Source organism: Phodopus roborovskii, unplaced genomic scaffold (assembly GCF_943737965.1).
Source record: "Phodopus roborovskii unplaced genomic scaffold, PHOROB, whole genome shotgun sequence".
Classification (NCBI taxonomy): domain Eukaryota; kingdom Metazoa; phylum Chordata; class Mammalia; order Rodentia; family Cricetidae; genus Phodopus; species Phodopus roborovskii.
In genome coordinates, this window is record NW_026125700.1 from 2,068,259 (window position 1) to 2,096,096 (window position 27,838).

A 27,838-nucleotide genomic window follows, 5' to 3' on the forward strand; every position below is an offset into this window, starting at 1 on the left:
CATGTCCTGAATCTGTTTCCCCACTCTCTGTCATTTCAAAGGCACCTAGCTTCTAGATGGGTTTGGAAGCAGCATTGTTTTTCAGGTTCTTTGCACGACCCCTTCAACTGCTCAGACTGGGGCCTCACAACCAGAAATAATCAGGTGAATTTCTATTGATTCATCTAGCAGAGGTGTCTAACCTTGACTTGTAGGTATGCATGTGTTTATTTGGTGTGACATTGACATCTACAACTGTCACACTCAAGAACTTCAAAAACTGACCCCTCCACCTGTGCATTGTGGGAAGCAAGGCCACACACATGCACACACATACACAAATAAATAAATGGGAAAAAAGCATAATTATGCTTTTATGTTGGGCCACATTCATAGCGATCCTAGGCCACATGTGGTCTTAAGGTCAGGATTGGATATTACTGGAAAGCTCAGTATTTTGACAGTCAATACTGCTCTGATTCTATTGTATTTGTTTGTTCTAGTTAAGGTCTTCAAAATGGATATAATCTATATGGCCCAGCTCTAATTAGATCTCAAGTCAAGTTATCTTTACAGAGACATATTAGTTTTCCTTCCCCTGTCCTCTGTCCCAAGGAAATCAAGCTCACACCCACTTACTGGTACTCAGTTCACTACATGTGGGCTGTGAAACCTGGTGGCTGCTGTTGCTTTCATATCCCCTACCTCCCCTGTTCACCATCCTCTTCCCAGATGTTGTTGGCTCTTCATGGGCCAGTTTTAATCACTCAGCTTCTCTTCACTCTCCCTGATACCACCAGGCTATGCTGTCTCCTATTTCAAAGTTCAGTTTCACTTATTGGAACAAAAGACTTTATTTTATACTTCATTTTTCTCACGATTAGGAGACCTACTCTACAGAGTTTGCATTCTGGAATTCGCTATATAGATTCTACAGTCACAAGTTAGGGAACTTTGGGCCAAGCGCTTCACCCCTCTTAGTGTGTTTTCTCATCTGTAAGAAGGGACTGAGTCTTTTAGTCCATGGTGTCATAATGACAAAATGAGTTATGTTTTAAAGGGCTCTGTTAACCTGCTAAAAGCCTGAATACTTGTGGGTCAGAATACTTATGGTCCAGCTCCACCCCTTTGCCCTTGATTCCATGTGAAATGAGAGCTGGGGGGGGGTCTGTTGGGGAGATTACAAACCAATCCGTGTAAAGCCCATCCCAAATGCAAGCTCTGCCTAAATGTGCTAAATTCCTCTGACAATCAGTTCACTTAGACAGCAAACCAGCAATTTCAAAACTATACATTTTCCTAAGAAGCACTCCCAACCAAAAGCTGTATTTTTAAATCACTATGGCATGATGAGCAGCGTGCTGTTAATGGTGAGATACTTAAGCATGCTTGTGGGTGACTTCTGTGTTATCGCCTATTGAGCAGGTATGTGACTCTTTAGCAAGTTTGTCTGAAGGCATTTTCTTGAAAATTAAATCTTTTTGGCATTAAATACTTGTCAAATCTACAGAATTTCTCACAAGATTTATCAAATGTATCTATTCTGACAATGTCTCTGTCCTCAGTGTTTTTCTCTGTATTGCGTATGCATGTGCACACCTAATGGGTTTAGTAACCAAATTAGCATGTACCTAATGTTCCTGTCTGTTCCAGAAGATATTGACATTTTGACAACAAGCATGAAAAAGTAAGACAGATGGGGCAGAATTGTATTGAACTCCTTGCATTTTATTTTTCAGGCTATCTCATTCATCAAGCAACTCCACTTTGTGAAACATAAAATGATGCATACAAAGTCATTACCAAATATATTTATGGCTGAAAACAACATTTTTCAAGAAAGGCAAACTGGCTAAAAAGTCCTGAAAGTATTCAAAAGCAGATAAAACAGTAGACACCCACCAGGGATACAAACCAACGTTTAGTACAAATCCCACCTTTGATCAGTATGTCCTTAAATGAATTGCTTCTGAAAAAAAAAAAAAGAAAACTTTAAATGACACTGCCAGAAAAATGAGGACATTGGAACGGATGCCAAAGGACTTAAAAGGGGCTCAAATTTATGTGAACTGGCCCTTAAATATAGAGTCCTTTTGTGAGCTTGGGGCAAATCCGTTTGAGGCCAGTTGACCTAGAACCAATTTGGGATGCAAGCCCTTACCTCCCTACACGTGCAATCTGTGGGCACTGGGACAAACATGGCCCTTGGGGGAAAGGAATGTCCCTCCTGAATATGACCTCAAAGAGTAAGGGCAAATTGTCAGTTTTTAACTCTTTATTATAAAGACATATTTACACAGAACAAGCTTTACAAACATAGTGAATACGTTAAGGGGACAGTTTTTTTTTTTCTTTTTAAATCAAAACGGCCTTAATATCTTTATATAAATTAGTATAAGAATCATACACAACTACTTTAAATAAGACAGCCCACCAGGCCCATTTCTTCCCGTCCTCCTTTGCTATCTCTGCTTTCTCAGCCGTAGTCCTCTTCTCTCCCCCTTCCCTGTGGGGCTGGGCATGGCAGGCTGATCAGGCAGGAGATGCAGGAACGACAAAGAGGAAGATGGCCGGGTCCCTGGTATGGGCACCAGCAGTAGAACAGGCATGAGCCAGCCCCCACTTCAAGCTCAAGGGGTAAGGGCCTCATGCCTGGCCCAGATGTCCCGGTTGGGCTCTGAAGCGGCATCAGTAGTAGCAGCAGCAGCATTAGCAGCAGCAGATGGGAAGGAAAGGCTTAGGGGGTGGATAGGAAATCCTTGGGTTACTATGGGGCTCGGGGGTCCTGACTCCCCCTGCCCTATACATAGGTAAGTGAACATTAAGCTTCTGCTTTCTCTTTTCTCCCTCCTGGGAGGCCTCTGAGAAGAGCAACTATTCCGGCAAAAGATGAGGGTCTCCCTTCAGGGAAGGACTGCAAAAAGCTCCTGGCAAGAGACAGGGCCTCCTGGTGGGATAATGGGCCCCCCACATACCCTCCCATCTCTCCTCCTTTCTGCCTTCTCTCCTTCCTTTTTTTCCCCTTTCTCCATCCTCTGATGTTCCCCCAAAAGCCACAAGAACCATGACCCAGTCAACAAAGGGGCTCATGACAACCAGTGTAAGGGGTTAAATGATAGTTTCAGTGCCTGAGAATCCCAATTAAAGTAGCTTGAGCCCGGGCATGTGGCTGAGACCTGGCCTGTGTGGGGGTACATCTCGCCATTTCTGGAGTCTTTCAGGCCAGGTTGGGAGGGGGACATTCCATGCTCACACAGGGCAGTTCACAGCTGGCTTGCCTCTCCCTCCCCATCCTTCCTGGCTACCCTTTGCATTAAACCCAGAAAAAGGCACTTCATATGCCTTGAAAGGACATCATCAAGAGGAAAAAGGACATCATAAAGTGGGAGCTGGGAGACCTGGTCCCCACTGAGACTCTGCAGTGGCTCTGAGCAGGTTACTTCCCTCTCCAGGGCCTCTGTTTGTGCAAGCTTTTGCATAAGGAAGCAAGGTCCTTTGGGCTCTGACTTTCTGTAGTTTTTATTTTTTATTTTATTTTTTTGGCAAAAACAAGTATCGTGCTTAGTTCGCTTTTACTCCCATGAGAGTATAGAACCATGTCAGGCTCAGCACTCTCCCCTTCTGACCTGGAGACTGAACTGGCTGCAATAAAGAGGACAAGGATGTTAGAAGACATGGTGACAAAATACTTCATGGGCCCCTCTCCTTTGCCTCTTCTTAACAGGGCCAGCAAGAGCTAAGGAAGAAGTCGTGGCAGCAATGCCTTCTCACCCCTTTACCATGCCCACAGTTCAGTGTCCCCAATACACTTTCTCTGCATCCCAACACCCAATCCCACTCATCCAAAGTCTCTCATTGCACACCTCTGTACTCCCTTCTAAGTGTGAAGTCCAATTGACAAGAAAGAATGAATGTGCAGGGATCCATTGAAGAAGGGAGTGTTTCTGTCCAGTTCCCAAGATAACGAGAAGAGAGAAGGGTCAAGTGAATGCTAAGGCCAATAGATGGGGACTAGAACATGGAGCAGGTCGAGGAGAAGATGGGCCCCCAGTGGTAGTCCAAGGAGTGGCCAGGAAGATGGGCCAAATGGATCCTTGTGAGAGAAATGCAATCATCCAAATGAGGGGTAGGACCACGCCATTAGAGGAACTTGGTGGGTGGGAGGACCATCAGCAGCCATAACAGGTGCAAGATGAGAGCCAAATGGATGTGAGGGTTCCAGAAACTAGAAGAATCTGTGGAGTAGAGAGAATGGCACCCGTTCGACACTTGGAAAGCTCTTCAATCCTAAGGAGACAAAATGAGAAGAGAAAAGTCACAGACACATACTAGGTCAGGGGAAAACCCCAGGGGGGAAAAATGAGGAAACAGAAGTCATGTCCAATCCACCCCTACTCCCAAGGCACAAAGTTGATCCCATTGTTTCTGGCTGCAGGGGGAGGGAAAACAGGCCAGGCTTCAAGGGCCCTGCTCTCTGGCCACCCAAGCTCTTCTGTTTCTCATGGCCCTGGACACTACCACCCAAGCTCTTCTGTCCCCTGCCTGACAGTCCCAAGGCTCTCTGCTGCCTTCCCATTTGCTCGTACACCTGGTAAGAGTACACGCTGGCTATCTGTAGGCATGCCATCAGTACACCTCTCCAGCCATTGCCTGCTAAGACTTCCAGAACTTTCCAGTGGCACCAGCATGTCCAATCCCAGGAAGAAAGGTAGAGTAAAATAAAACACTCCACTCTTTGAGAGGGAGTTAGGAGACTGACCCCAAGTGCTAAACCCTTCTCTGGGCCACAGTCTCTTCTTCTTCTTCAAAAAAAAAAAAAAAAAAAAAAAAAAAAAAAAAGAGAGAGACATAAGTACTTTACTAGCTCCCAGAAAGCTCTAAGACCCTGCTGTGTCTGGCCTTTGAGAGTAGGCTGTCCATACCTTTCAGTGCTACTAACTGACAAGGGGCTCTAATACCTGATTCAGAAAGGCATGGGGCCCTTATGGGAGAGCCGGGGACGCTGCCTGCGGAATTTCCTCCTGCCTCCCTGCCACGGTCCAGTCCTCGAAGCTCTGGGCTGCACCAGGTAGCGCGTGTTGCCTTCTTCTAGCCCCTTCCCATCTGAAGGCTGCATTAGTGGCACTGTGAAGAGAAGAGAATCTGTTAGCCAGGAAGATGGATGGCGGAAACAGCAGAGGCGGCCACGGTCCAAGGGACAGTGCAACTGCTCCACAAGATGGCGCACCTCATAAGTTTCTATTCAACTGTTGTGGGGCAAGTGGGAACCACTGGTTTTGCCATTGAGGTAACTGATTTTATATTCTGTGGACAGTTATATCATGTATCTGACAGGGACAAACAAGTTCTTTCTTTGGAAATGTCATGATTAGGGGTGCACTCTGCAGCATCAAGCCTATACTTGGTTGGGGAGCAAAACCTGGCTGGGATACACAGACAGTGATTCCTACAGCTGGTGTGCTTCCAACATTTCAGACATACAACATCAGTTATTGAATGTGTGCTTTGCTTAAAATATTGGCTGCAATATTTTAAAGCAAATACCAAATGCATGTCACCCTAGGCTTACATCCTTGGATAGGCAGGGTGACCCGCTTCTGTGAGCTACAGATCTTATCTGTCCCCCTTGGGCACCTTAGCAGTAGTTACATATCTTTGAGGTTTTTCCTTGATCCTGAGGCTTCTTTGATATGACTAGGACATAACTGACTCAGCCTGCATTGCACTGGGTTCTATTCAGCCTGTGACCAGATTTAGAAGCTAATAAATATGGCACAAGCCAGTGAATGAGTGCAGGAACTGTCACCTGAAGCAGTGTGCACCAGGAGTGGAGTAGGCTCTTGGGGTTGGCACCACCCCATCAATCTGCCATTCTAGATCACACCCCCTAAGCAACAGTTGATAAACATTCTTTCCACCTGGCTTCTGTTGTGGCCCTTCCAGGCTCCTGTCTCCATCTGCTTACATCTGGCTTAGTACAGAAGTCATCTGATGCCACTGAGTCCTAATGGAATCCAAGTTGTGCAGGATGTTCTTGGGAAAAATGAGGGGAAGGCACATTTGCCAGCTCTCACAGAGCCAGAATTCCAGCCAAGAAAGCTGAGCTAGTACCCAGAGAAACCCTTGGACCCTAAAAACAGACAGTGTGCAGGGATGAGATGGTTCGCGGGAAGAGGCAGAGGAGTAGGATGTCTATGCGATGCCTAGTATGGGAGTGGCCTTCAGAAACACAGCAGTGCCTGAGGCCAAAGATAATGAATACCAGCCTTTGTTCCCTGCACACCATCAGATTTGCCTTCAGCTATATATCCCTGTTCCTTGAGTCTCATTGCCATCCATCAAAGAATTCCCACCGCTGGCTCACAGTTTCCATATAGCATCCAGTTGGCTACTCCTTCCCACAACCCTCCCTGCCTCCAACACCCCCATACTCTGGTTCTTTCTTTGGCCCCTTGGTTCTTATGAGTCTTTCTCAGCTTGCACACAATTTCCAGGCATTTAGCATCCTCTTGGGCCAAAAGTGGGTGAGGTTTGTCCTTGCAGCCCTCTTTGTGCAGACTTCAGGGCTGCTGCTCTTCCTCCCCACTCAGAGCCAGACAAGCACACTACATGCCCCCACACCCACCCCACACACCCCGACACACACACAATACACACACCCTCTATGCCTAAAACACCCTCCCATTCTTGTTCGAGAAAATACACCAGGCCCATTAGGACCCAGGGGTTTACAAGGGTTGACTTGCCACACTTCTGTGCTCAGGGTTAAAATGTGTCAATTTGTCAGCTGAGCCTCTAAACCTATAATTCATGAGAGCTGAAACTTAAATAATATTAGTGCTTTGGAGACAGAGGAAGATGATGAGAAGGGTTAGGGATTGCTTCAGTTTGACTAATCTAGAACTGCCTTCCTGCTACCGTCTGTGAAGGGGCTCTAAGGCACCATTGTTAGGTCCCCACCAGTTGATCTAGCCAATGTCCTGACTTTTAGGATCTCATCAAAGCTTCCCCTGAGCCTTGAGGGTGATTCTTAGTGATGCTGATGAGAAGTCAGAACCAGAGACATGTTTGAGGTAGGAAATAGTAAGAACTGTGTCCAGCTTATATGTGGCCATGCATAGGGGAAGGACCCTTCGGGCCCTAAAAAAGCAAGGCCTTGGTTCTCATGTCCATGCCTTCAATGACTACATTGGAACAATGGTCCAAACCATTACAGCAAGAATGGAGTAAGTAGGTATAGGAGGGAGAAAGTAACACACACACACACACACACACACACACACACACACACAATTTCTTCATGGCCTGAGAGTCTCAGTATCTATGGCAGTCGGGGATGGGGGGACCCTATAGAAAGGGAAGTCAAGAGCTAGAATGAGCAATATGTTAACAGAGGCTCAGACTCAGGCCAGGAAGATGTCTAGACTCTAGTCCTGCAGAGAAGACCCACCCTGAGCCTACTGAGGCTCAGCCAGGGCTGGGAAAGTGGCCGTCCCAGAAGCCGCTTAGCCTCTTCCATCCTATTGGGTTGGAGCTCATTGTCCTCCCCATCACAGGAAGTCTGTGGGCTCCTCCTGCACTCTGATCCCATCACCCATTTGTTTCCTACTTTTGCTGCTGAGTCTAGTTAGATAAGCTGATACCTGAAACCCTGGCTTTGTCCTGTCTGAAAGAACAAATTAGAGGCAGTTGATTCTCATCACAGCAGAGGTCCTGGGTGTACAAAAGGCATTCCCCTTTGGAGATGGGGAATATCCCAATACACTTCAATGTGCCCATCCACCTCATTTTCTGCTTAAAAGGAAGCAAGAGCTATTTCCCAGAGAATCCCATGCCAAGAGGATTGAAGCCCTTGTTAATGAGAGTGAGGCAACAACATTTTCAAGCTGGGAACTGCAGCCAGGGAAAGAACAGGATTGGATTTTCAGGCAACCTGAACTCCAACCCTGCTGAGACACAAAAAGGAGTCTGTGAAACTTTTCAGGAACATGCCAACCTCAGCAGGAATGGTGCACCCATCTTCTTGTTCAGGGTGTGGTCTGTATAGTGATTACTTTAAAAGCCCGCCCCTAGGCTCTGGTGGAGATTCTACTGGTGATGCTGTGTCCACTGGTCTGTAGTGATGCCCGTGTCTCTGAGACATGAGACGCTCTTCTTCACCAGCACAGTCACCTTCTCCGGGGCTCTGTGCTGTCTTCTACTGCCAGCCTTGCTTTTCTGGATCAGACTCTGGGAAACCTGCCTTCCACTTGACTAGCCTTAGAACTTTCCTGTTGAGGGCTTGACTCAGGTTACAAGGATGCCTGGAGTTTAGAACTGGGGATGGTGTGGAGATGTTCTTCACGGTGGGAGGCGTACAGTAAGCTGTCCTTACATTGCATACTGGAGTAGAAGTTTCCAAGGGGGAGGAGACCAAGGGACACTTGGCCAGGACTCAGAAACTCTCGGACTCAGAAGAGCAAAGTGTATCCCAGGTCAGAAGGCAGTGGGGAGTTTGTGGAGTTGGAGGAGGGGAGAAGAAAGAAGGTGAACTTTCCAAGTCAGAACAGAAAGTGGAAAAGAAGAGGACCAACAGTTTCTGAGCCTGGAACTTTGGGAGCTGGCTGTGGAGAGCTCGTGCAAGTCCATGCTAAGGACAAGGTTATTCTAGGGCTCTGCTTTCTAGATCAGGACACAGGAGACGTGAGCACAGCTGAACCTCTGGCTGCTGGCTCCCTCCAAGAAGGTGGCCTCCTAGGCTCTGGGAGTGGTCAAGAGGTGGGAAAATAGTGAGAGCTTTGCATGTAGCCAATGCTTGTCTTAAAATATAGGGGTGATGCTTATACTCGCATTAGGGTATACAGAAGATTTCTTGTAAACTGAGGAGACAGAGTGAGAAATTTCAAGGTCTAGACCAGAAACGCAAAGTGCTTTGTTAGCTGCTTTACTCCCTTGAACTCAGCTCACCCCTTTACTAATACCCTAACAGCTGGACCCTGAAGGGTTCACAGAATATCTACTAGCCAAAGTCTCCCTTATATCCCCCCCCCACCCTCTAGGGAAGTATGCAGCTCCAAGTGATTCAGCCTCCTCTGGGACACCCTTTCTGTACCCAATCATGTTCTTCTCTAAAGGCACTCCTGTGACTATTGGCCTGAAATCAAACTGAAGGTGTATCGTCTTGCCGGTCATACTGGCCGTGTAAGCTCCAGGATAGCGGGAAGGCTGCTGCGGTGTCTTTATTCATAGCTTTTGCTCCCTTCCTGCCATGGCCTGGCTGGCAGGAGTTTCTGGGGAGAAAATCTGTACCCTTCATCCAAAGGAGGTGGCCATCCTGGTGCTAGGGTTTGGCAGGAGACCACTGGACCTGGAGGCAGGAGGCATCAGCTAGGCCACTGTACTGTCCTGAGAACCCTGACAGTGTGCTGAGGGCAGGGCAATGCAAAGAACAGGAGCGCAGAAAGGAGGAGCTACAAAGAGAGGCAGGCAGAGTAGGCCAGGACCCCAGAGACTCCCGGGGAAGCACGCAGTCCTCCTGTTCTGGGGAGTGGGGGGTCAAACTAAGTAAGTTCCTGGGCTCTTCCTTTAGGAAACCCACTGTCCTGCTCTCTCCACTCACTTCCCTGTGACTCCAGCCCTGGTACTGGCAATTGTCCACCTGGTCCTGACCTTCCCTTTCTGCTGTGCCAGGCAGGCTGCAGTGACAGCCAGATCACAGGACTGGGACAGCTGAAGGTGGCAGCTCCGGGAGGCTCTGACGCACAGACGCCAAGCAGCCTGGGCAGGGGCTCCTGGGACCCCGGAGACCTGGACTGAAGTAGGCAAAGAAGTTCCAGTGCCAAGAATTTCCAGGTGGGATATTGGTACAGGTGGAGGTGAAGGGACTCCCCTTCCCCTAGTGGCTTGAAGGGCCTGTGTTTGCTGGTTTGGTACCTGGAGTCAGGAGGACCAAAGTTCTACCTGGCGCAAGAGTGGAGGGTAAAGCCAGAATATAGAAGAAACGAGTCTTCGGAGAGATGGAGCCTGTGGGCCAGGTGTCCCACAATGGAGGAGCCTGGAACAAGATCATCCAGGACCTTGGCATATAGGAGGAGACCAGCCTGACCCTGTCCAGGCCAGATCTGCCTAAGTAGGCTTTCTCTGCTAACACTCAGGCAACAGCTGGGATCCACTAGCCACTGCGGTCGCCCCCGCCCGCGCAGCGTGCTCCAGACTATGCAACAAGTGTCACGTCTACAAGTTAGCACATCATCCCTAGCGGCTTGAGCCCCTAAACTTGCCAGCAGCCCCTAATCTCCAAGACACCTCCAACACTGAGCCCTGACCACTCAGCTCAGCTCAGTTGCCTGATCCACTGATCCACGAGGTGAGCTGCACATGCCCCCATCCTCCTCCCTGCCACCACGTGGGGTGCAGAGTGCAGGACATAGGGTGTAAGTCTGTGGCCCTGAGCGCCTTAAACTGCTAGGGGCATTCAAGAGGGGCCAAGCGGTGATGTACTAGACAACACCGAACCCCGAACTGTCGGGGGAAGCAGTGCCTACAAAGCGCGTCTCCCCCTGGCCCCAGATGCCCTGTCAGATGGCCTCCCGGTGTGGCTGGCGCGTGGCTGCTCCTGCAAGGCTCGCGCCGGGTTTCCTGGGAGGCGGAAAGAGCGCGAGTGAGGTGGAAAGAGAGAATCGTGCAGGCAGTAGCTAGGAAGAGCCCCGGAGGAAGCCCGGGCAAGCAGGGAGGGCAGGCACTCACCTCCACACACCGCAGTCAAGGAGAGCCAGAGCAGCAGCAGCGCCTGCACGCAGAGCCGCAGATTCATGTTGCAACTCGGTCCACAACCTCCCCGAAGAGCCTGCGCGTGGGGGGAGAGGCCGGGCACCCGGGACTCCCAGAAAGGCTCGAGCCGGCGCTGGCGCGTGCGGGCACCGAGTTCGCGTGGCTGGCTCCGGGACCACGGGAGGGTGCGTGCCTCGGCAGCGCCGCTGGCTGCTCGCCTCACGCAGGCTCTCCGCCTCTGCTCTGCAGCAGCCTCCTCTCCTGCCGCGGGGCAGCGGCGCAAGCAAAGCTGGCCTAAGTGGCTCCGGGGCAGTGGCAGAAACTCTCCTAGTGGCCGGCTGTGCTTGGTCCGCGACTCGCAACTATCTGTCGGTCCAGGCTGCTAGAGAGAATGCTTCCCCGCTCACTTCGGGGGCTGCGTTTTGTAGCTTGTGGTTTGGCGGCGAGCCCACTTGGTCATGTGGTCATCGGGAGGGCTGGGGAGGGGGGTAGAGCAGGAAGAGGGAGGGGGAGAGAGCCTCCCGCACCGCCCCCCTCCAGGCAAGCACGCTGCAGCCCTATCCAGGACGCGAAAGGGAACCCCGAGGTGGCCCCACAACAAAGACTGAGCGACTGCCCGGACAACCCACAACCACTCCCAGGACAATGCCTGCCTGGCCAGGGTCCAGAGGGTTTGTGGAGACCTGAAGGATTTCAAACACAGGAAGCATTTGGATCAGTGGAGGGGCACACTTAACCCTTTCTTAACAGATTTCCTTAACAGCTGTCAGGATACCTGGGCAATTGGAGAAGGATCCCCACAACACCCCAATCCATTTCTGACCCTGATCACGTTCTTTCTCCCCTTGTCTCTCTGTATTCCCAAGTAGGGGTTTACTCAAGATCTTCCCCGGCCCTGCCTTCTTTCTCCTCCTTACCTTCAATTGATTTAGAATCGGGGAGGTTGCCTAGGTTGCACATAAGACTGGGGTAACTAGCCTGGTGATGGTGGCAGAAGCCTTTAACCCCAGCAGAGAAAGTGGATCTCTGTGAGTTTGAGGCCAGCCTGGTCTACAGAGCTAGTTCCAGGACAGCTAGGGCTGTTACACAGAGAAACCCTGTCTCGAAAAACAAAAGACTTGGGCCACTGCCTACCACCCTTAATTCTCCTTTTGTCTCCTAGAGAGTACCCTCTACCTGGGCTGGCCCCATGAGTGCAGCAAAACCTCAAAATCTCACTCAATCTAAAAAAGGTATCCTCCTGTCCCTGTGCCTCAACCTGTTCCCCTGGAGATGCTGCCCCCTGGATCCTCTTCACTCTCTGGAGACATTCTGCAGGTTCTTCCATGTTCCCTTTCTTGTTGTTTGGAGCTGTCCCCTACCTAGTTTTGTAGGAGGCCTCCGGGCTCCTTCCAAACTCAGCTGGATTTCTTTTGCATTCAACTGGGATTCCCCATTATAAGAGGGCCCTAGGGTTGTTTGTCTGTCTATTCTGGACTCTTAGCTCTTTCTCCAGCCTGGGGGGTTCCCAAAGAAATGCACGGCTTCTTTCCTCAGCCTGGGAATCCCCTCAGACAGGACCCTATGGTCTCAATCTTCTGCATCTTTCCAAACTCCCCAATATCATTCTCTGCACATAGGTGGCACTCAACACATGTTGAAAGGCTGAGTCAAAAGGTGTTTCCACCTTGCAGCGAGCCAGGCAGTTTGTTCCAAGTCTACATCCAAACATGCATACAAGGAACATGGGACAGTGTTTGGTGTACCACAGAGGATGTGGAAATCCATGGTATATACTATGAAATATCTTTGAAATGTTACAATATCAGTCTCCCTTCACCAAAAGTGTCCACAATAAAGTGACCTTTGCCTTCCTTATAAACTGCAGCTCCAGACCAGAACAGTGCCTTGGAGATAGCTGGAGCTTCTGAAGATGCTACTGAATCTATGGGTAAACTATTCAAATAAATCAAGGGAGTTCGACGGGTATAAGACAGGATTCTTTTTTTTCTATGCTTTATTTGAAATAATAGTCAGCTATAACTGTGATGTACAAATATCCATTTGTCATTATCACTTTAATTTTAGAAATTTTGAGACAGATTCTCACTATTATAGCCTTGGCTGGCCTGGAAATGATACATAGGCCAGGATGGTCTTATATATATATATATATATATATATATATATATATATATAATTTTTATTTAATTTTATATAACAAAGTCCAATTAAATGAAAACAAACATTTATACACAATATTTGGGAATTTGGGCGTCATTCTTTCCAAACTACTTCCTGCTGGTAAGGGGCGCTGTCTTGGGGGATTCGAAGAAGATTCAGAAATCCTGGCTGTAGTCTGTAGGGCTGTTTTGTCCAGCTGTTTTGAATGTAGGATTAGCTTGTACTCTGTTTCAGGCGGTCTGGCATGATCAAACCACATTAGATAAGACAGGATTCTTAACAATGGTCTGTGATCCAACTGGCCACATTGAGGATGAGAGGGCCTGGGAAGGAAAGCATCCATCTTCATCCTAGGGACCCAGGCTATGAGCAGCCAGCATGGGTCATTCATTCTCTTTTGGCTTTCCTCCTGGAAAGATTAGTTGAGTGACAAGAAGAAACATTGTTCTCTAGACATATCTGCTGTAGGTCGTTGCTGCCCTCACCCAGACTTATTGGATCTTATGGGGAAGATAATCTCTGCTTCCCCCCCCCCTCCACTTCAGGCACTGTACAAATTGGGAATACGCCCTTACAGAGCCACTTTTTTAGTAAACTCACTGCTCCAGTATGCCTGTGCATACTCAAATAAGCGCTCTTCAAAGGCTAATAGAGTGGTTAGCGTAGTGCTTTCCAGTATGATAGCTACTAACCACATTTTAAATAAAGTCCAATTCCTTCAACATATAGCCACACTTCAGTTGCTTTAGCCATACATGCATGACCAGGGACTACTAGACATAGAACAAGACTTGCATTTTCCACAGAAAGTTCTGTTGGATGGCTATTTATCAAACCCATTCATTTTTCCTTTTCCTAGTGGCCATCTTCATTATCAGTGTGCATGTGTTTGAGGTAGGCTTTGGCTCATTGGCAAGACAGTTTCCATCCATGTGAGGGACATTCATAGGCAGGGGCAGGGGCACAAGTCTGTGTATGTATTGCTGAAAAGAGAGATGAGATAGGTGACCTAAGTGAAACCACCATGTCATTAGTCCCCACATCAACACTATGCTATACAGTTCCACAGTGTCCCCTATCATTACCAATAGCTATTAGCTGCTCAATTGACTTATCTACCTCTCTATACTATGAGTTTATTGTTTTTTAAACCTCAAATTTTAATAAACTATTTTGAATTCTGCCTCTCAGTACCTCACATTAGCTGTGTGGCTCTGGGTGCCTTGTTTGCCTCCTCTAAGGCCTCGGAGCTGCTCCTGCACATTCCAGGTGTATATCCCTCTAAACTCAAATGGTGGAACTAAGCCCTCAGGTGATAGTATTAAGAGGAGCTTTTTGAAACTTCATTAATCCATGAGGGCTCCATCTTCATGAGTGGATCGGAGCTCTTATAAAGGAGGTTGAAGCAAACAACCCGGTGTTCATTTCTTTTCTTTTTTTTTTTTTTAATTCTAAGGTAAGGTTTCTCTGTGTAGCCATGGTTGTCCTACAACATGTTCTGTAGCCCAGGCTGACCTCAAACTCAGAGATCTGCCTGCCTCTACCTCCTGTGTGCTGGGAGGAAAGTCGTGCACCACCACACCTGGCTCCAATGATTTTTCTTACTCTCTGCCTTGTGACAGTTAACTGGCAAGATAGTTAAAATTGTCAACTTGATGGAATACAGAATCACCTAAAAGCCAGGCCTCTGGGTGGGCCTATGAGGCCTTTCGAGAGATTTAATTGACATTGGAAGATCCACCATGAATGTGGGTGACAGAATCCCACAGGTAGGTTCTCAGACTGAATAAAAAGGAGAAAATGAGGCTGGGGCTTGTCTCACATGTAGGAGAGCCTAGATTCAACCCCCAGTATTTGAAGAAAAAGGGGGTAGGGAAGAAGAGGGGAGGAAAATGAGTGGAACACAGTATGTATCTCTGCTCACTGTGGCTATAATGCAGCCACCTCACACTCCTGATGCCATGACTTCCCTGCCATAATGGAATGTATTCCTGCAAACCATGCATCACTAGTAAATCTTTTCTCCCCGAAGTTGGCTTTTTTTTTTAGGTATTTGTTCACAACAACCCCAAAGTAACTAATATATGTATCTTCTGCCATGTGAGAACATGATATGGACCCTCACTCCCTACTCCAAAAGAAGCAACACTTGGGGTGCCATATTGGAAGCAAAGAGAGTTTGGAATCTGTCACCAGACACTAAAACCTGTTGGTGCTTTGATCTTGGACTGTCTAGCCTCTACAAGTGTAAGAAATATTTTTCTACTGTACATAAATTACCTTGTCTCTAACAGTGTGTAATGGCAACAGAAACAAAGAGTTATAGCTGGGAAGTTCAATGAGATAGTGCGCTCGCAAAGTACTTAGCAAGTCTCCTTCCATAGGAGGTGCACACACGCAATGTATGTTTCTCCTTTGCCAGACCTAACCGCTCCCCACTGTGGAGTCTGGTCTACGGCCTCTGGCCTCCTGGAACTGATCAGGTAGGAAGGACTCTGCCTTTGCCCTGCTTCCTCTACATCTGTCTTCTTAATGGCCAGCAAACTGATCATTATCTTATTGCCTCAAAGCACTAATACTTTGGAGGGCTAATCTGATATAGTGACTTCAGGTTATGCATTCCAGGTATGAAGTTCATTCTAACAGAGCTTTTGGGAGCCAATGCCCTGCCCTAAGGGGACAAAACCAAACTCTACTTTGTCGAGCAAGGAGACTTCTTGGTGACTTTAATTTTACGTTTTTCTACCCCAAAGCTAGCTTGGTTTCAAAAATCAACTTTCAACTCAAAGGTTCATCCACTGAAGCCTCAGAGTACAATCCTGTTGCAGCCCATTCTTCCCTACCGGTCCCCATAGCTGAGGATAACAGAATAGGTAAACGTTTATTTTATGAGTACTACGTGTTAAGCACCATCCTGAGCGTTTTAAACATATTAAGTTATGTAATCCTTCCATCTGTGAGGCAGGGCTGATTCTTTATCAGCCCCACATCATCAATGAGTCACCTGGGGCTAACAGAGGTCACATCGTTTCCTCAGGTCTGCCTAACTTCAAAGCCCATACTCTCCTGTTACTGAGAATCAAGAAGCAATTCTCCACTCCTTGGGTCCATATCTTGCTTTATTTGAGCCTCCACCATCTAAGCCATACTCTCTTGAATTAGGAAGTAATGAAGCATAGTGGGGAAACACACAGGGCTCCTGCAGCAGTCCTGTCACTTACTAAACGAGTAACTTTCGACAAAGCATTCAGCGTTTTTGAGCCTTCACTGTCCTATTTGAAAAACAGGCCTCCTTAGGTTTTTGGAATGTGTAAATGAATCAGAATCTATACAGTACTTGGACCAGGGCTCAGCTTTCATGGTGAGGCGAGCATTGAATAGATGGTATATATGCTCATAGATGTATATATAGCAATAGAAGATAGTAAGACTGTCTTACTCATTTTTGTCTTCTCTTCAGCAATACTGTTGCCCAAAGCCCATTCTCAAATACTGTTCACCAAATGAAAGAAAGAATTGTATGATCATACTAATCATCATTCTAGGTTTGAGACATACCAAGAGTCCTTATTTTGGGCAAAGTCATCAAAACTTGCCCACAGGATTTTAGATGAGTCAACACCAACAGTTAACAAAAATATTCCAAGACGTGGCCACCCTCAACCCCAATTGGACCGTGGTTACTTTTTACTGGAGCAATGCAAATAATCGCGTGAGTGGGGAGAAAAGTCATCTGGGTAATGATGGGCCTGACCAGCACCCAGAGAAGTTTCATAGTAACAAGAATCCCAACTCCCCTTATTATGCAGATAGAAAAACTGAGGCACAGGAAGGAAAAGTGGCTTGTGAAAAACTAGTGGCAACTTCAGGACTGGGGCACCTCTGTACCTTTCCAGCACTGATCTAAGTAAGAAGTCACTAGCAGAACAGTTTGCAGTGGTGTGGTTAGATATGGGACTCTCAGTTCACAGTCCACTCCTTCTAGACCTAATCGTGCTCATCCAACTTGTTTCCTAAGCCATAACAAACTTTGCTAGCAGAGGTCATCAGCAATGGCACTGTTTTTGTGTGTGTGTGTGTGTGTGTGTGTGTGTGTGTTGTTGTTGTTGTTGTTGTTGCTATTGTTTTTAAGGCATTTAAGAAGACTTTCTGATGGGAAATGTCCTTCTGTACATATATGTTTCTCATATTGGTTGATAAATGAAACACTGGTTGACCAATAGACAGGCAGGATGTATGGATGGGGCTTCCAGACAAGGAGCCTGTTGGGAAGAGGAGGCAGAGAGAGGCCTCAAAGGGATGCCATGTAGCTACCGGGAAGATAGGACACACATTCTCTCTGGTAAGATAAAACCATGTGGAAATACTTAGATTAATAGAAATGGGTTAATAATTAAGAGAGAGCTAGCCAATAAAAACTCCAAGCCATCAGGCAAACAGTTTCTAGTTAATATAAGCTTCTGTGTGTTTATTTGGAGGTGAAGGGTGGCTGGACCAGGCTGGACAGGAAACTCCGTGTATAAGTGTCAAATCTCCCCATCTCTAGGGCTGCTTAATCAAAACCTAGTGGAACGGTCAGTTGTTAGTTGATGCCTTGCTAACTGGATCCATGACAAATGAACTTCACTTGCTCAAGCACAAATAAAGAATATGATTTTTCAGTGTCTCATGTCCAAATGCTTGAGATTTGGGTTTTTTTCTTTTGGTGGGGAGGGATTCTACAGACAATAATTGTGCTCTTTTCCACTGGAGTGACTACCACAATGCTGTCATACCATGGCAGACACTTAAGGGTTAACTTTCCCAGGAGAGGTGTAAGACTACAGAAGAGAATGACAAGTATGTGGAACCTGGCCTGAAAAGTCAATCAGTAGTCCCTAATTATCATTCAGAGGAACTAACCATATTGTTGAGGTTTGATTAATTTTTTCCAGTGTTTCGTCTCCAACTAGCCTTATGCTTCTTCCCCTAGCTAGTCTTGTGTCTAATACCTCCTTATCCTCATCACCTATCCCTGGCCACAGAAGGAGATGTTGTCTTTCACACGAACCCTTTTCCCAAGCACATAGAGCAAAATACTAATCTTTTGTTGTGATTAACCTTGATTGTCAACTGAATGGGAATAGGATCACCATGGAAAGAAACTTCTGGGCATTGACTAGGAAGAACTGTCTATATTAGGCTAATAGATGGAAGACCCACCCTAAATGCAGGTGTCTAGGATTCTGGGTTAAAGAGAGATGGCTCAGAAGTTGAGTGCTTACTGTACAATCATGAGGACTCAGATTCATGTCTCAAAACCCATGTAAGAAAGCAAGCATCCTGGACATTCCTGTCACCTCAGCTATAAAGGGGGCAGAGACTGGAGGATCACTGGAGCATACTGGCTTCTTAAGAGGAGGAGAAAACACAAGACCTAGGTTCAGAGAGAGACCCTGCCTCAAAGAACAAGGCAGACAGTGGTAGAGAAGAACATTCAGCACTCTCTTCTGGCCTCTAAGCATACACATAGGCACATACATCCATACTACATACACACACATTCAAATACATTTAGATGGGGGAGGGGGGCTCATGCACATGCCTGGACAAACACACACGAATAAAAAAAAAAAAAGACTTCTCTACCACGACTATATCTTCAATCATGAGCACAAATAACCCTTTTTTAAATTTTTGTTAGATATTTTGTCATAGCAACAAGACAAATAACTAATACAATATCCATACAGTATTCCACTTTCCAGAACAATACCATGGCTTCTAGTCACATCCTTAGCATTTACTAGTGCTGGTCCATGCTGATTCCTTCTACAGGTGCCTTTTTAGCTACTTTCAAGTTGGCTCCACACAGCCTAGAAATGTTCAGTCCACTTCTACTACATGCTTTTTTCAAATTCCTTGAAAACTATGTACCACAGGTTGCCAAAGATATATCTCACTCGACTAACAACTCTTTCTGAAAAACCTTGGCCAATAGGATTCAGATAGCCTGCATGTCTCAATTGTCTTTGAAGGGTTCATTCTTAACAACTCAATAGGTTCTAAGAAAGATCCTCCAAGAAGAGCTACACCTCAGCCACTGACCCGATGACCCCAGTCTAAGCCACACCAAGGTGTGCTTTTTTCCCCCTACATCCTGTCTGATTCCTTCTGATCCTGCCTCTCCCAGAGCCACATAGATCCCTGCTCCTCTTGTTTGTCTTTCGGAGCAGTTTCATTTCCTCTGTACATCCTCTATGACGTCTCCCAGGAGCCTCCATCCTTCCTCTCCCCTAGGGTCTATAAATACCCTGGTACCTAAGGGAGGCATGGGAATTCTTTCCTCACCAAGCAAGGCCCACTGAACTATGAGGGCCACACCCAAAACAGCAGGTTTATCTCCAAGATCCCATGTGCCAACAAACCTTTCTTCATCTTGCATTGCTGGCTAATATTATCAAGACTTGAATTAGACAAGGTATTATATGATCTTGAATCTGGAAACGTGGTATACTGATCCAGGGGCAATGACTGTTGGGGACTGGGTGTTGGGTCTATGACCAGCTGGGTTATGGACTTAATAATAGCATCAAAGGCAGAGAGACGATGAGGTCATCTTTCAGCTCCACGGGGCAGAGTCTAGGACTGTCTGGTTTTATGACTGTCCTCAGTAGCTAGTTGGCATTTGACAAATACTTATCAATCACCCTCTGAATCAAGAAGGAAAGGGCATTCTCAGCTGTAACTCTTGCCTGGAGCCATCTCAGGTATTTAGGGTTTTCAATGTCTTCTTTTAAAACGTCTGATCAGGTCAGGCTGAGGATAGGATGACAGCTCTCTGGGTTAAGTCTGTCTTTGTGGTGCTTCCCATTAAGTGATCCATCAGTCATGGCACTGGCTTAAGGCATTGCCCAGCTGACAAATGACGTTGAAGCATGCCTCTTGGTTTTGTATTCCACTTCCATGCCTTCTTGGCTTCCACTGAGAACAAGCAGGGAAGGTACTCACCTCCTTCCCCTTGCTCCTGTAGCACATCCATCTGAGGTATCCCTAGGGGCTCAACATTCCAGGTCTTTGATTTCTTCCATTTGATTTCCCCAGACCCTATCAAGTCATAATCTCCTTTCCTGCAGGGAAGCGACACTTCCACCTCTTCCTCCATATCCTCTTAGCTGCTTGCATTTGGGTCTGGAGACCTTAAAGGGTCATTTCTCGTTTCCATCTTCTCTTCCATTGTTTTCTCCCCTGGGATAGCTATATATTCACAACTCTGAGATGCCTCACTGGTCTGGAATGTCCAGCGAGCTAATCCTCTGAATCATATTCTTAAAGAAATTGGAAAGAGTAGTGCTCATTAGGCTGTCATTTCCCCAGTTTCCTCCTCCAGCCTGGATGTCTTCCCACTTGCTTCATGGTGTGCTTTCCTGTTCTGTCCCCTGGTCTATGCAGCCCCAGAAGTAGTCAGAGATATGTCTGCATAATCCAAGGTAAATTCCTAGCTTTGTCTCACGAACTTAGATATCCAAGAAAGAAAACCCACTATTTTAGTAGATGCGTTCAGGGTAATTCCCTCCGATGGGTGCCACAGAACCAGAGCTTGAAAGGACGTTCCCAAAGACCTCTTCCTCTGTATTATAGAGATATAATTGGCATATAATAATTTATTTAGCTTATAGTATATAATAATTTATATACTTTGTGGTATACAATTTACCAGTTTGTGTGTGTGTGTGTCTGTGTCTGTGTGTGTATGTGTGTGTGTGTATTGCTTTTTGTCAATTTGACACAAGCTAAAGGCATCTAAGAAGAAGTTTTCAGTTGAGGAATTGTTTTCATCAGACTGGCCTGTGTGCAAGTCAATGGTGGCATTTTCTTGATTTGAAATTGATGTGGGAGGGCCCAGACTACTGGACAGGTGGTCTAGGAATCTATAAGGGTGTAAACTGAACAAGCCATTAGAGAGGAAGCCAGTAAGCAGAATTTCTTGCATAGTGCCTTCTTCAATTTCTGCTTCAGGTTCCTACTTTGGGTCCTGCCTTGACATCCCTCAGTGATGAACTGTGACCACACAGTTATAAAATCAAATAAACCTTTTCCTCCCCAAGTTGTTTTTGAACATGATGTTTATTGCAGCAATAGAACACAAGCTAGAACACCATATAAAACCATCACCATCATCAAGTTTCCACCATTCCCTAAACCTTCCTTCTGTCCCTTTAAGCCTCTCTTCCCCCATGACATCAGGAAACTACTGTTCTTTTTCTGTTATTATAACATTTTCTGGAATTTTAAATATGAAACAAAACAATGATTGATTTCTTTCATACAATAAAAGCTGTTTTTTGAAATTCATTCACGCTGTTGTACATTATTAATAGCAGCACAATGTTTTTAAATTTCTGAGCAGTATTCTACCATATTTTGTTCATCCATATGCCTATTGATGAACATTTATTGTTTTTTAATGTTTACAAATAAAACTGCTATGGACATTCATGTGCTGGTCTCTAGGCAAAGAGATTTTTTTCAAATGGGTTTACACTGCTATACCCTGGAACCTGCCATAGCTGCGGTCTTTTCTTCAGGTCATCTTTCCTAGGTCTCCAGTACAAGATGTGAGGTCTGTCCTCAATTGCATTAACCACTTCAATAATTGCAACAGCTCTGTCTGAACCCACCCAATGTCTGCAACTTTAACTGTGTTAATGATCCTTTCCTCACCAAATTGCATATTTTAGATATCTTTCTGCTTCACTCTCTGCCTGTCTCATTACAAACCCGACTAAGAGCAGAGAGTAGTAACTATGCTATAACGTTAACTCAATGCTGTCGTGAAATTTATTCCCCCAAGGAAATCGGTCTATTACTTTTGAATTCCGCCTCATTCAAGGTTTTAGGGCATGGGGAAAACACAGCTTGATTCCTTGCCATAATATAGTATGAATGGCTTCTAGCCCTATTCCCAATAAAGTCCTTGTTCCCTTCTAAAACCTCATGAACCCAGTCTTCACTGTCCACAATTTTATTGGCATTCAGTCTTCTGAAATCTCATCAGAATGGCCCATTAACTTCTGCTTGCAACATTTTAAGGCTTCTCTAGCTGCAATCACAAATTCTTCTACACTTCTCCCACAAACCAATTACCAAGGCCTATGAATCACCCAACTTATTCACAGCAACTACCCTACCTCTGAGTACCAATTTTATGTAAGTTACTTTTTGTTGTTGTTATGACCAGATACCCGATGACAGCAACTTGAGGGAAGAAGGTTTTCTTTTGGTTTCTGGTTAGAGGGGATATATAGCCCCAACACGAAGGGGAAGGCATCACAGCAGGTGGCTCCATGGCAGTGGGGATGTCAGCTTGGAACTCCTCACATTTGAATCAGGGTACAGAGATTAAACAGGAAGTGAGACAGGCTATATTGTACCTCAAGGTTTGACCCCCCTCACCATGACTCACTTCTTCCAGCAAAGCTCTACCTCGTAAAGGGCTCACAAACTCGCAAAACAATATCATCAATTGGAGATCAAGTGTTCGTATGAGTCTATAGAATTAAAGTTTCACATTTATGTTAATACTCAAGAAGATGTATATTCAAATATTTAGTACATATTTTACTGGCTATTTTTCTTATAACTGGGTTAACTATATTGAGATATAATTCATATGCACGAAACTTACTAATTGAAAATGTAAAATTTAGTGGTGTTTAAAGTACTTACAAAGTTGGGGAACCATTACCTTAATCTAATATTAAAACATTTTGTTGACCTCTCCTGGAAGGCACCACCCTCCCCGTGGAGTGGGGGGGGGTGGGATGGTAGGGTGGTGGTGGGGGGCAAGGGAAGGAGGGAGAGAGGGAGGGAAGGAGAACTGGAATCGATATGTAAAATAAGATACATAAATAAATAAGTATTTTCATCATCCTACAAGGAATCTTCATACCCATTACCTATCACTCTTTTGTATCCTCTGAAGATTTTACCACTTCTGAACATCTCGTATGAGTAGAGGCATACAATAAAGGTGTTTTTCTGTGTAGCTTCTTTCCCTAATACATTGTCTTCAAAGATCATCTATGATAAAGCATGCATCACTATTTCATCCCCTGTTATTGCCAGATGATATTGCACTGTTTGGATCCATCACAATTTATTTATTCGTTCATCAGCATTCCTGTCTCAAATGTGAGGAATCCCAAACTCATATTCCCACAGCCTTGGAGCCATCTGCTGTGATGCCCTTCCCCATTGTGTCAGGCCAAAATAAAACCTCCTTCCCTCTGGTTACTGTCATCGAGATCAATTAAAATTGATAGACAATTGACTTATTTTTAACTTAAGCTATTATGAATAATGCGATTATAAGGTCTCGTTTATAGGCTTTTATATAGACATGTTTTCAGTTCCATCACTACTGTATGCTCAAGTATTTATTTGTCTCATGGGGATTATTTTGTTTAATCTTTTGAAGAGCCATTAAAACTGTTTTCAACTTCAGACATTGTTCTTTGGGAGAAATCCTCCGTGTTTGTTTGTTGAGATGGGGTTGTTCACTAGCCCGGAGCTCACCAAGCAGACTAGCTGAATGGCTGGCGAGCCGCAGGAATCCACTTTTCTCTGCTTTCTCAGTACCAAATTTGCTACCCTATGCCTAGACTTGTTTGTTTGTTTGTTTTAGACAGTGTTTCTCTGTATTGCTTTGGAGCCTGTCCTGGAACTGGCTCTTGTAGACCTGGCTGGTCTCGAACTCAGAGATCTGCCTGCCTCTGCCTCCCGAGTTCTGGGATTAAAGGCACTCGCCACCAACACCCAACTGACTTTTTTTTGAAACATAGATTCTGGGAATCAAACTTAGGCCCACATGTTTGCGTGGCAAGCACTTTACTAACCCAGTGAAGAATTCTTTATACATAGTGGGTAGAAGACCTTTATCAGATGTCTAATTTCCAAACAATTTTTTTCTACATGAGAAATTGTCTTCTCACTTTTTTCATGCACAAATGTTTTTAATTTTTTAAATTTTTTTTATGTTTTTAATTTTTATAAAGTTTAACTTGTCTATATTTCCCTTATTGGTATGTGCTTTTGATATGATAGCTAAGAAACAGTTACATAGATTTATTTTTTATATTTCCTTCCTACAGTTGTATAGATTTTCCTCTTATGCTTAGATCTATGATCTATTTTGAGTAAATTTTTGAGTAAATAACATAGGGAAATAAATCATCCTTATTCTTTTGCATTGGGATATTCATGTGTACTAGGACCATTTATTGAAAAGCATATTCTTCCCACCCATTAAATTATAAATGGTAACATTTTAAATGTTAACATTTTATTGTTTGATACTTGTAAATAGAAATAAAAATGATCTATGAATATTCATCCTGTATCCAAAAACTTTGCTAAAGTAGTTTAATAGTTCTGATAGATTTCTAACAGATATTATTAGAGGTTTTTTAATTAATATTATTAGAGGCTATTTTTTTGTGAGGCATAGCCCTGGCTGTCCTGACACTCTGTAGACCAGGACAACCTCAAACTCACAGAGATCTATCTGCCTCTGCCTCCCAGTGCTGGGATTAAAGTCATGCACCACCGCTGCCCAGTCAGATATTATTAGAGTTAACAGAAGTGATTGTTACCAGCAATTAAAGACAGATACAAATACTGCTTCCTCTCCTATCTAAATATTTTCCATGTTCGTTTCTTGCTTTATTGCACTAGCTGGAATTTCCAGTAAAACACTGAATAAGGGCAGACATGCTTATCTTCCTCCCTTGAGGAGAAAAGAATTCAGCAGCTGATCATTAACTGTTAAGTATAGCTTTTTCCACCATAGCCTTCAAAATGAGAAGTTTTCCTTTAATCCTACCTTGCTTAGACTTTTTCTTAGATACAGATGATGGGTTATGTAAAATGGTTTTCTGTATCTGCTGAGATAATCATATGGCTTTTGTATATTTTTATTAATATGGCCAAATATAATTCTTAACTTTCAAATGTTAAATAAAACTTGCCTTCCTGAAATAAATTTCACATAATTATGGACATATTTTCCATTTTGTATATTGTTAAATTTTTTTGAAAAAAGTTTTGCATGTTTATATTTGCATGACCTATATTTATAAAATATTTTTCTGCCTTTATTATCAGAATAAAAGGAGAAAATAGGCCTTTCTTTCATCTTTATAGAAGAATTTGTATAGAGGTGATATTATTTCCTTAAATGCTTTATAGAATCCACCAATAAAGCCATCTGACTCGGAAGTTATCTTTGCTGATTATTTAAACTACAAAATCAGGTGCCTGTAGTAGAGGGCTATTCATAGTACCTATTCATTCTGAATGAGTTTTCTTGTGTGTGTGCCTCTTAAGAAATATATCCACTTCATCTAAATTGTCCAATTTGCAGGCCAAAGTTGTTCATAACATTCCCTTAGAACCACTTTAACATCCATAGAATCTGTACTTACTTACCCTGTCATTCTTCAAATTGGTAATCCGTGTCTACTTGCTTCTTGTCCTGATCAGTCTGAGTAAAGATTTATCAATCAACTTTATTGATCTTCTCTAAGAACCAGCTTCTGGTTCATTTATTTTTGTACTGTTTGTTTATTTTCCGTCTTCTTTATTTCTACTCCAATCTTTATTTCCTTCTACTTGGGGTTTAATTTGCTCATCTTTTGCCAGTGGCTAATGGTGGAAAACAAGGCCATTGATTTAAGACTTGTATGATTAATTGTACGTGTCAACTTGCCTGGGCTATGGAATATCTCTAGACAGTTTGTGACATTTTTTTCCAAAAGGGATAAGGACTTGAAAAAAAGATTAGCCTCATCAACACAAGTAGAAATTGTCTAGCCTGTTGAGAGCCTGAATGGAACAGAAAGTTCCAAGTGTTCTCTCTCTCTACTTGAGTTGAAATATCCTTCCTAACCTTGACACTATTGTTATAATATATTTTACATTTACACATATTATAAATTATACTCCTTTGTTATTACTTTTCCTTAAACAGTCTCTTGTTTTAGAGCTATTTAGACACTGTTTTGTTGCTCCTCCATCCTTCTTGGATCAATATGGTTATCTGTTGTCCTTTTATTTTTCTGCTGGGGAGTCTTCTAGATATTTGTTCTTTGAGCTTCTATATACCTGAAATCTCTTTATTTGGCTTTCAGTTCTGAAAGATGGTTGTTTCCATCAGCTGTGATACATTAACAGAATACCAAAGACTGGATAATTTATGGTAAACAGAAATATGTTGACATATGATTCTGAAAGCTAAGAAGTCCGTAATTGCAGTACCAGAAGAGGATCAGTCTGTGACAGATGAGCAAAGAAAGGGTGACAGAAGGCAAGAAGTATTCAAATAAGCTCAAATAAGCCTCAAACTCATTTAGAACTGGCATCCATCCATTCATTGAAGTCTTTTTTACTTGTGTGGGAACTTAACCTAGAACCTAGTCCATTGTTAGGCAAGTCCTCTACACCTAAGCTATAATCCTCCAACATCAAAGCACCTCCTGGGGCTGAAGAGATGTCTCAGCTGCTTAGACTACTTGCTGATCTTCCAGAGGAGCCAGGTTCAGTTCCCAGCACCCACATAGTGGCTCACAACTATCTACAACTCTAATTCCAGGGGGATCTGGTGCCCTCTTCTGCCCTCCATGGGCACCAGACACACACAGTGTACTTACATGCATTCAGGCAAAACACGCAAACAGGTAGAGTAAAAGTAAACAACTCATTTTAAAGCACCTATTAATACTTCTACAATGACAATGAAATTTCAGGGGAAGTTTGAGAGGGGACACTCAAACCATAGCAATATTTTTGTCTGTAATAAAATCTGTGACATTTTTATTTATTTTGGTGTTTTAAAGATTTTGAATGTGCCCCTCCCTCTGGTAGCATAGAATATGCTGTGTTTTGAGCAATTAGGTTCTAATGTGCCTCTGTGTAAAGTCCTTTTTGCTTTTTTGTACTTGGACTTTGTTGAATGCTTGGGTCTATGAGCTTAGTTTTCATATGATTTTTTAAAAATTGGTTACTATTTTTTTGAGGTTTCGTTTTCTTTTCCCTCACTTCTCCTTTTCTCCTTCGGTGACTCTAATTACTGTAAAGGTCGTGGAATTTTCCTAACATTCAGTGATACCTTGTGCACTTTTGACATTCATTTTTCTTTGCATTTCACTTTAAATTGTTTCCATAGCTTTGAATTCAAGTTGACTAGCCATTTCTTCTTCAATGTCTAATTTCAGTTAACCCAGTTCAATGTATTTTTAACTTCATATGTTTAGTTTTGAGTTCTATACATTTTAATCAGGTATTTTTATAAATATCCCACATATCTCTAATGATTTCAGCCTACAGAATATATAATATAGTAACTGTTTTAGTGCCGTTGTTTGATAATTCTGTCATCTGTAATAGTTCTAATTTTATTTCAATAATCTGGTTTATTTTCTACTTTTCGTCAGTTTCCTATTCTAAGCATACCAGGTAATTTTTAACCGAGTTCCAGACATTGTGACTTCTACAGTATTGAGTTTTTATTACTGGATCCCTATAATCAGTGGTTCTCAATGAAGGATGATTTTGTTTGTTTAGAGACATACTTGGTTGTTACAATTGGAAGGTACTACCAATATTTAATGGGTAGAAGTTGATTGTATTAGTTAACATCCTACAACACATAGGATAGCCTACACAATAAAGAATTCTCAGGCTCAATTGCACTAAAGGTGAAAAATCATGCTACAAATCTTTTGAGCTCCATTCTGGGACTTGGTTAAGTTTCTTCCAAAATGTTTGGTCATTTTGACCCAGAGCACTCTAGGGCTAATTATTCCTGGCCCATTTGCATAGATGTCCATCTTTCATTGTATTCTCATACGGGAGGAAGGAGGGAGTGAGAGAAGAGTATGGGAGGGAGGACAGAAGTAGAGAAGAAATG

The 27,838-nt window shown here is 44.2% G+C and overlaps 1 protein-coding gene and 1 pseudogene across 1 annotated transcript; one reads left to right on the forward strand and one right to left on the reverse strand.

Moving 5' to 3' along the window:
* Positions 1–1,692: 1,692 nt before the first annotated feature.
* On the reverse strand, positions 1,693–11,076 carry Apln (apelin). The gene is made up of 3 exons (XM_051178476.1): positions 10,705–11,076; positions 4,938–5,103; positions 1,693–4,266 (listed from the first exon to the last, which is right to left on the reverse strand). The coding sequence occupies exons 1-2, from the start codon at positions 10,769–10,771 to the stop codon at positions 4,943–4,945; spliced, it is 228 nt and encodes a 75-aa protein (XP_051034433.1). The 5' UTR covers positions 10,772–11,076; the 3' UTR covers positions 1,693–4,266; positions 4,938–4,942.
* The window catches only part of LOC127217482 (60S ribosomal protein L15-like), a 53,863-nt pseudogene continuing 36,794 nt past the window's right edge, over positions 10,770–27,838 (forward strand).

What these genes read in the sequence shown, in the direction of transcription:
- Apln (XM_051178476.1), bottom strand. Translation starts at nt 10,771, where the DNA reads ATGAATCTGCGGCTCTGCGTGCAGGCGCTGCTGCTGCTCTGGCTCTCC. An exon ending in CTTGACTGCGGTGTGTGGAG is followed by an intron (nt 5,104 to 10,704) that starts GTGAGTGCCTGC and finishes TTCTCTTCACAG; the next exon opens with TGCCACTAATGCAGCCTTCA.